This window comes from Acomys minous, assembly GCF_964271855.1.
Source record: "Acomys minous genome assembly, chromosome: 7".
In the NCBI taxonomy this organism is placed as follows: Eukaryota; Metazoa; Chordata; class Mammalia; order Rodentia; family Muridae; genus Acomys; species Acomys minous.
Window position 1 is genome coordinate 15,830,800 of NC_140488.1, and position 9,752 is coordinate 15,840,551.

The 9,752-nt window shown below is 53.8% G+C and overlaps 1 protein-coding gene across 1 annotated transcript; it reads left to right on the forward strand.

Annotated features, from left to right (window-relative positions):
* Positions 1–6,017: 6,017 nt before the first annotated feature.
* SOX3 (SRY-box transcription factor 3) lies at positions 6,018–7,904 on the forward strand. Its single transcript, XM_084788897.1, has one exon. It carries the CDS (start codon positions 6,153–6,155, stop codon positions 7,263–7,265), a length of 1,113 nt encoding a protein of 370 aa, XP_084645023.1. The 5' UTR covers positions 6,018–6,152; the 3' UTR covers positions 7,266–7,904.
* The last annotated feature ends 1,848 nt before the right edge of the window (positions 7,905–9,752 follow it).

Sequence of the window (9,752 nt, forward strand, 5' to 3'; positions counted from 1 at the left end):
TCGGATTTCTTTAATAATATAACTCATAAAAGGATAGTCATTGGAACTAGAAAATAAGGTTGGTTGTTGGTTTTGTAAAGAAACCATTTCACAAAAGGGGTAGATTTTTCCTATTGAAAAGGGACGTTCCTTGCGATGCATTTTCAAATGAAAGCTAGGCTGTGCAGGCAGAGGAAATATGTTCAGAAACAAGGGGAAATGGTGTTAATTACACAAACATCACATTAGCCAAGCTCCGAGGTCCCCCAACCTGTCGATGCTTTCTGAGGAAATGAAATTGGGGTGACAGCGGCCTAGAAGCCAAAAAGACATTGTGGACAAACCTCTCAACAGAATGGGCTCTGTCGCGAGCTCAGGTCCCCAATCCGCTAGGAAGCTAGTCGACACTCCCCCTCCCCCACGATGGGCAACAAACTAACTGTTACCAGTCCACCGCCACAGGCGCGCCCGCCCTGGGAGCTCCTGCAAGCAGGTCCCCGAGACAGTGGCGCTGGAGCGTGCGGCAAGCTTGCTGAGCTCGCGCTCTCCCACAGAGAGAAAGCCGCCTTGGGAAAGCCCAAGCCCACAGGGATAAGCAAGGTCACTGCGGGGCCCCAGGGGCGTACCACTTCCAATCAGTACTGACCCTTGCAAAGAACCTTCCCCTTCCTACGGAGCGGATATCTCTGTGGGTCTGCTAGGAGTTTGGGGAAAGCGGTAAGTGAAATTCCATTTCTTCAGTCTCAAGTCCTCTCTCAGACCGCTTCCACTTTGCAATGCAGAGTAAAAAGGGCAAGATCTCACTGTTCCATACTAGACACACAACTTAACACATAGTAAGTGTGGAACCGAAGTTTAATGTAACCAAAGGAAACGCCGGGCCAAGAAGAAAAAGAAAATAGAAATTCTGCGCATTGAATTACATAGTTTTCCACTTTTTTTTTTTTTTTTTTTTTTTTAGAAAATGAAAGGGTTCAGTAAAAAAGAGAGAAGGAAAACATAACGGGGGGCGGCAGCTGGATGCTGCCTTGAGATTTATTTCCCCTGAAAAACTCTGCCCAAACCCTCACAAAGCTAACAGGCAGGGCCCGCTGCTGGAGCGGATGACCCGGCATTGGTTTTTTTTCCAGGCAAGCACAGCCAGATCTAGTGGGTTCGTACCCACCCCCCACCCAGGCGGAATTATAAATCTGCGCAAATAACTTAAGATCACTTCCTTGATCCTAAATTCCCTCCTCGCTTTCTGCTTAAATGAGGGCCATGCCTTTGCAGCCCCGAAGGAAACGGGCCCCCTTTCCTGACACGTACAGTGGAAAAGCCGGCCCACCCACGCGGGAGTCTGGTTTGCGGGGGGTCTGCAGGTGTGTGTGGGGGTTTTGGTGGTCTAAATTACCGAGCACCTGCAGTGTTGTGGGAGTGGGTGGGGGATAAGGAAGAGGCAACAGGGCCAGGGAACTGGCTTTGGAAGCCCTCTGAAATGGGACCCAATTCCAGGGCAGTGCTTTCCTCCCTCCGGGGGAGAAGGCGATGTATACTGGCTGTTGAGGTCAACAAGAGGGCGCTGAAGACAAAACTCTGTCAAATTCCTCGGAGGTGCTGCACACCTAGGAAAAAGAGAGTGGGTGATTAATAAAAAACCTTAATATCCTTGTTGATTAAAATGGAGAGCCCCGAGGAGGTGGGAGGGGGTGGGAAAGAAATTCCAGTATCTCTACCAAGTGTCTCTCAGTTAAGTAAATGAATTGAATTAAAAAAAAAACTTGTTTCCAAAGTGCTCAGCTCTCCCAAAAATCTATGGTCAAAATATAGTAGAACACAGTTGTGCCATCGCAAACAATTTGTCACCTCCAGGATGTCATCCTGTTTCAAGGCTCCTAGAAGTGTTTCTTTAGAGATGACCAACTAGGTTGTTTATGGCCTGTGTCCACCAACCTAGGACCTTCTTCAGAGCTTCCTCTGACCTTAAAGACAGGGAAACTGCCCCCACAGCACTCAACCCCACCCCCACTCTGCCGTGTGGGAGATGGAGGGTCCCACATCACGATCCAGGAACTGGAAATTTATGTCTCTTCCACCCGTGGAAGTGAGATTTCCAACGTTTTTTCTTTTTTCTTTTTCTTTTTTAACAAAGGATGGTTCTAAAATAGATCCAAGCTTCTTGATCAAGGCCCTCCCTTTGTAGCTTGAATACAGTCTTGGATTTACCAGGGTAAATGGTCCAGAGATGCTCTCAAGGAAGAGCGACTTTAGAAATTGTAAGGCTTTTGTCTGCTGGAAAACTGTCCGCTGGTTTCCAAAATAAGTTGTTTTCATTTCCTCAAAGCAAACCGGCATTTAGGCCTATCCAACCAACATACTTGAAAAGTGTTAGCCAGCTACCTTGGATGGCACTAGTGTCAGGTCTGAACTAGCCTGAACAACCTTCAAATTTTGTCATCCTCTCCACGTGCCATCAGTCACCTACACAGAGCTTACCCTCCCTAACCAGAATGCACAAGACATCCGTCTCAAAAAGGGTGTGTGCTAAGCTGCCAGTGCCCCCTGAAAAATTGCCCCAGAGTGTACTGAAGAGTCAACACAGGACAGCCCTTCCCCTGCCCTTTACCAGTAGCTCTAAAGCACAACACCTGACATTCTCTTGGCAGACAGGAGGCCCTGACTTCTTCTGCAGCAACAAGAGGAAGGACGACAGTGGATGAATTATCTACCTGGAATTCGCTGGGCTAGGCTGGCTCGACTCCAGATAACCAGAGTTTTACAATAGCCCCCCAAGGATAGGTCTAGCTCTGTCTGTAGCCAAGCCAGCTGCCTGTCTTTCCAGGCTTGGGGCGACCTGGAATACCCAGAGGGAGAGAAGGGGCTTCTCTGGGTGAAATTTCCAACTGAAGCCAACAAACGGCGCTATTGTCCCGCCATGGGTCCTAGAAGCCCCTGGCTCGACCCCAATCCGAGGGAGCCTGAACACTCCTGGGAGCATTGGGGGATGGGGAGGAGGCGCTTGGCAGGGTTCCTAGTCTGCGGTCCAGAGCTCTTCTCGTAGCCCACGGAATCAGGGAGGCCCCCTTCCGAGCGTATCCTTTTCTCCACAGTGTCTGCTGTATTTTGTTTTCGTTGTTGTTTGTTGTTCGCTGTAAACAAATATGGGAAATATAGGTTGAAGACTCTGCAGTTGAACACCTTGCCATCTAGAAAGTCTCTTGCCCGAACTGAAACCACTAGGGTTATGATACCTGCACAGACACTTCTGCCGTCCCTCAATAAAAAGTAACTTGGCTCCACTGGTCTTCATTGCTGGAAGAGCCTGAATAATTAGCTTCCTTTCCATCCCCAGTCTCCCCAGGTCCACAATTTTATGACGTTGCTTGTCTACTGAAATTATAATTTGTACTAAGTTTCCTACTAAGTCTTTTGAAGGGAATTCGGTGAAGCACTAATTTGATGTTGTCCAAACCAGTCGAGCCACCAGCCAGAGATCAGTTTAATCACAACCACCGCAGAGAAGCCTAGAGGGTGAGAAAAGGTTCCTGATCTTACTAAAGGATCTCAGGAAAGCTAGCCCGAGGATGTAATGTGAAAATGAGCTCAGTTAAACCAGGACAAGGTGCGATCAAATGACAAACAGCTAATCTGGTTTTGGGAGGAGCTGGGGACTAGCCTTACTACATCCTCTGTCTTGGGGAAATGTGCGGCCCAGGCGCTGTCACCACAACGGCTTACTTGGGTCCTAAAACTTGGAAGGAATCCTGACATCTGTCAGGCTACAGGACGCCAGGCTGCGAGTCGGTTGGGTAGTTTCCTAAACCGCTCTTCACTTAGCAACAGCCTCAGGGGCCTAGAAAAACCAAGAGAGGGCATGAAGAGTGGTGGGAGGGCAAGGGCCAGTGCATACTGGCTTTTTTAGGGGGCCGTGGGTGTGCCTGAGAAAATCTTGAGTCTGTCAGCCAATTTACCAAGAAAAGAAATGCAGGTGGGGCTTGCTGAATCATTGTTTTCTGAGACGTGTCTTACAGGACAGTCGTGCGCGTGCGCACGCACATACACACTAACATATATCCCCACACAAAATCTTTACAGAGACTTTAACCTCCACACACCCTGCTAATTTACTAATATCCTTGGCGGGAAGCGACTCTGATTAAATAGAATACAAATTTAAAAGGAAGGAATCAGGACCACAAACTTCCTGGAAGTGATGCCAGCCGGAAGGCAAGATTCTGGTGCAAGCGGGTGGGTCTGGCTAAGAAAGGGGCGGAACTGGTCTGAGTCCTGCAAACATCCGCGGCTTACTTTTTTAATTAGTGCGAGGGGGCGGGCGGAGGGGGGGCGGCAAACCAGTCAGCCCAAATCCCGGCGTTTAGCTTTATCGTTGAAAAACTAGGAGCCTGGAAACTAGAAGACCACATAATGCATATAAACACATACTTAAGGCTTATGCTTTCCTTTAGGTTCCACACCTTTCCACCAAGCTAAAGGAGGAGGCGGGAATCCAACACTGCGTGGACACCTCATTTCGGTTTCTGCCACATCTGCCCAGATGACTTCCTATTCCCTCCAGCCGCCTCAGAGGGCTCCAAGAGTTTCGAACGCCCGGCCACTTGCTTGAGCTGGCGGCGGAGAATGTCCAGATTCCCTCTCCTAGCAGCTGGGGTTTCTCTAGCAGTTACTCCTTGGCAGATAACCCGACTAAGTGCACGAAGGTCCCACTCTGCTTCTCCGTGCTTAGGTCAGAAGGGCTGTAAAACAAGAAAGGAGAAGCGAAGTCTGTTAACACAGTCTGCGGTGGTGGTGGTGGGGCGGTTGGGGGAGCGCGGCTGCGCGCCTAAAGGAGCTCACAGCGGTCCTGGCAGGTGCGCGGTCGGGGGGTGGGGTGGGCGGAGGCAGTCCACCCGGAGCAAGGCCGCCCTTCAGCTCCGGCCACCGCCCCCCCCTCAAAAAAAAACTTTTCTTTTACTGCGAGAGGCTCCGTGTTGCCATGAAAACGGATTTTCCAAGGGGCCCGACCCTCCCCCTCAGGAGCATCGGACTGGAAAACCCGAAATGGCCAGACAGCAGAGACAAAAAGGGGCCTCTAAGCAGGGGCCCCGGAGCGAGAAAGTGAAGGCCGGTTCGCCCTTTCTGTCCCACACAGACTCCCCACGCCACCGCGTGTGAGCGCCTCCCCCAGGCCCAGGCAAAGGGCCACTCACCACTGGCACTCACAAACCCTGGCCCCGGCCCCCCGGAGAGCCTCACTGCCAGGTGCGCTCACAGCTCCGTGCCCCAACCCCTGACCCTCTCTCTGTCTTGGACGCACTGGCCCTGGGGTGGAGGATTCAAGCAGCTAACTACCAATTAATTCCAAGGAGGGCTTCTTAGAGGCTCAGCCTAGCGCACCTCCGTTATGCATTGAATGTCCTAAGCAGGCAAGCCTGGACTGCTGGCGGTCCACCGTGTCCTTAGCGCTGGCAACCTCAGCAGTTGGAGGTCCTCGGTGCAAACAGCGGGAAGCTTTCCAGGTTAGCCCTGGGATCCGGTGCTGGTCAGCCTAGTCAAAGATACAAAGTTGTTTTCTGAACCCCGTGGGCGATCGGAGGGCCCCTCCCCCCGCCCGAGTCCTGCTCGTGCGCACTCCCCCCCCCCGCCGCCGCCCTCCTCCCTCACCTCCTCGGGTTTCGTTCTTTCAAACTTTTTGAGACCCTAATTGGTGGTCTCGGAGCGGGTCTCAGGGATGAATAACTCTCATCACGTCACTCGACCCAAGAGGGGTATGAAGGGTGAACGAAAGGGCTCCCCGAACTTTTTTTTCCAAGCTGGGCCTTAGGGGGCTCAGTGTTGATTGGCTAGGGCTCATCACAGCGAGCCTGTCAATCACCGGGCCTCCGGGTGGTGAGGGGCGGACCAAGCCCCCACCCTCCCGGATCTGAGCAGGTATATAAAGAAGCTGGGCAGGCTTCCTCAGCAGGCTGCGACTGTGACCAGCTCCAGGGAACGCATCAGGTGAGAGAAGCCCGCGCGTTCCCGCCGACTTCGCGCGGAGCACTTCCGCAAGCCTGCTCTTCCCGCCCGACCAGCCGGCCTCCCGGCCCCCAAGAGCCACTCCGACGGAGTCCCCTGGCCTTTTCACCGTGGCCGCTCCAGCCCCTGGAGCGCCTTCTCCTCCCGCCACGCTGGCGCACCTTCTTCCCGCCCCGGCAATGTACAGCCTGCTGGAAACTGAACTTAAGAACCCTGTAGGGCCGCCCACCCCAGCAACGGGCACCGGCGGCCCCGCAGCTCCAGGCGGTGCAGGCAAGAGTACCACGAACCCAGCCAGCGGCGCGAACGCAGGCGGCGGCGGCAGTGGTGGCGCGAACAGCGGTGGCGGGGGCAGCGACCAGGACCGCGTAAAGCGGCCCATGAACGCTTTCATGGTATGGTCCCGCGGGCAGCGGCGCAAGATGGCCCTGGAGAACCCCAAGATGCACAACTCCGAAATCAGCAAGCGCTTGGGCGCCGACTGGAAACTGCTGACTGACGCTGAGAAGCGACCTTTCATCGACGAAGCCAAACGACTGCGTGCAGTGCACATGAAGGAGTACCCGGACTACAAGTACCGGCCTCGTCGCAAGACCAAGACTCTGCTCAAGAAGGACAAGTACTCCCTGCCCGGCGGCCTCCTGCCCCCGGGCGCCGCCGCTGCTGCCGCCGCCGCCGCTGCAGCCGCTGCGGCCAGCAGCCCGGTGGGCGTGGGCCAGCGCCTGGACACGTACACGCACGTGAACGGCTGGGCCAACGGCGCGTACTCGCTGGTGCAGGAGCAGCTAGGCTACGCGCAGCCCCCGAGCATGAGCAGCCCCCCGCCGCCGCCCGCGCTACCGCAGATGCACCGCTACGACATGGCCGGCCTGCAATATAGCCCCATGATGCCACCGGGCGCGCAGAGCTACATGAACGCCGCGGCCGCTGCTGCCGCCGCCTCGGGCTATGGGGGCATGGCGCCCTCCGCCGCTGCCGCTGCAGCCGCCGCCTACGGCCAACAGCCTGCCACCGCTGCGGCCGCGGCCGCTGCAGCTGCCGCCATGAGCCTGGGCCCCATGGGCTCAGTGGTGAAGTCGGAGCCCAGTTCTCCGCCGCCCGCCATCGCTTCGCACTCGCAGCGCGCGTGCCTCGGCGACCTGCGCGACATGATCAGCATGTACCTGCCACCTGGCGGGGACGCGGCTGACGCCGCCTCTCCGCTCCCGGGCGGCCGACTGCACGGCGTGCACCAGCACTACCAGGGCGCCGGGACTGCAGTCAATGGAACGGTGCCGCTGACCCACATCTGAGCTCCCGCCGCCTGTGCCCCTAGCTCTTTGCCCCCACCCCGCCCCACACCCCCCACGTTGGGACGCCTTGTTGTTTAGCTTTGCTTGCCTGGGACTATTGCCTTGTACCGAAGATGAGGAAGACCGAAAGTTTTGCTGTAGCTGTCGGGTTTTGTACAAAAGCAAGAAGTCAGGAGCAGCGGAAGTGGGACTTTCTAGAGCCCCCGGCTTCTGACCGCTGCCCCTCACTCCTCCTTTGTAGGCTGGGAATCGCTATGGTGTATGCGAAGAAAACGCAGCCCCTTTCTCCTCTTTCCGAGTTCCTAGGTTCTTCTGTTGCGTTTGAAAATGTTGTCTCGTTAGTTTGCTATTAATCAAGGAGTGAGTGAGGTTGACGCGAGAACTGCAAAGCCTCCACCCCCGGTCGTGTTGCTTCTGTTTTCCTATGTTGGGGGGGTAAGGGGGGAGGCTGGCCGCGCCAACTGGCGCGACAGCTAAAGCCAATGTTAATTTATAGCCAGGTGTGCGAGTGTTTCCCGCCTCGCCGCCCCTGGCCACGGGACAGCTTCTGTCCAGTGCGCATTTAGGCTGTTGAGTTTGTGATTTCTGCAGTGATCTGTTTGCTATTTCGTCAAGCTAATGTGTTTGGATTTCGTTTGGGTGGTGGGGAAGGGGTTATTTTGTTTCAGGTTTTTTTTTCAAGATTTTACTCTTAATTCCTAAATGAGAGATCAATAAATTTTATAACCAACATGCTGGAGTCGTGATAATTTTGCGAAATTTTAAGTGCGGGTTGGGAAGGGAACCAACTCAGCTTTATAACTGCGTTTGCAGACCTGGGACTGAGTATGGCTTAATGTGGGCGAGCATGAACTGAAATTATTTCTTTTAAACAACTGAAGATCCAAGCTAAACAACTCCCAATATTCTTAAATGAGAACTGGTCTCAAGTGGAGTGGAGAAAACGGTTAATTTCCTGGGAGCGCCTATGGGGAGGTGGCCCACGCACCTGAGCCGCAGAGCCCTGCACTTGTTGATTGCGGTGGTGTCTGTCTGGGATTGAGTGTCTGCTTCCGCAGCCATGCGGGGCGCGGAAGGCAGACACCCCCATGGCCGGGAAAATTTGGCAAAAGCGCTAAAAAAAAAAAAAAAATAGAGGCACTGATACCTCTGTCCACTGGGGCGGGAAGTTACTTGAGCTGAGTTGAAATATTATCAAAAACGAAAGCCCTTCAGATATCGCAATGGCCGTATTTGAGATAAATAATTACAGGAGTCCCCTTCGGGAAACAAATATTTCTACCGTGCTAGCTGAAGCGGAGCAGTGAGAGTTCATCAGTGAAGATTTTGTTTTTTAAATTACACCGTAGATGTGTACAAGTTCTGGAACTCCTCCCAAGGCTCGCTTCTAACTTGTCAAAGCAGTTTACTTATTTGTTTTCTAGTAAGAGGTTCCCTCTCATCTGGAGTCCAGAGCTTATTTCACCACTCTTTCCTCCAGCCGGTAGCCACTGACCACTCAATTGTACTACCCCAAGGGTCCTTCGTTTCGCACGGAGCCCCAGCTTATGTTTGGGGCCTAAGAAGAAAACAAATAGAATCCGTGTTTTTTTACCCCCTCCTCAGCTGTTTGAGGTGATTTCCTTAATCCCTTTAATCCTGTTACCTCGCTATCCCAGAATAACTAAACTCGGCTTTTCCAATAAGCTTGGCCTGGTGCACTGTTTTTTTATCCTCATCCACTCCTGACCACAGGTTTCTTTGCTTTAAGTCTGTTCGGACCTTAGGCGACAGAGTCCTCTGTAAATTGGTCCGAATTCCACGTTTCCAGTCGGCTTCCTTTGTGTGGACCAGCCATTCACCTGCGGGTCTGGGCGGGCCCCAGGGGGAGGGGGCGGGGGTTTCTGAGGCTTCGGGGGTCGTGCCCGCTTTTTACACATCACTGCGGATCCTAGAGACTAAAGCCACCCCGCCCCTCCAAAAAAAAAAGGTCGAGTCTCCCTGGGAAGACGTTTGCACAGCCATCCCTACCCCCAGCAACCCATCCCCCACTGTCCAGCCTAGTGAGGGGGGGGCGTTGATTTACAGATGCAGTCCCATTGCCCTCCTTGCAGGGCTCTTCCTGGGCCTGCTGCGTTCAGGCAGGGCCTCTTAGCTCCTCTCCTCATCCTAAAGCAATAGACCTCAAGCCTCTCTGGACCGGTGGGAGCTTCCACCCTTTACTGCAGTGACTGGACAAAGGCACAGGCTGCTTGGTGAGCAAGCCTCCCTCACCTCCAGAGTCCCAGTAGGAAACTTGTCATACCCACTACCATATTCCAATCTTTCCGTCTTTGGCCTTACATAAAACATCTGCCCGAGGTTACTCTAGATTTTGCTGTGAAATGACTCCAGGAAAGGGTGGGGTGCACACAATCAGTGTCCCCCCACTGAGGGGGCGGTGACAGAGGGGGAATAAACTCTGACACTGCTTCTTTGGAAGAGCTCGTTGTGGAAAGTGCCAGGGTC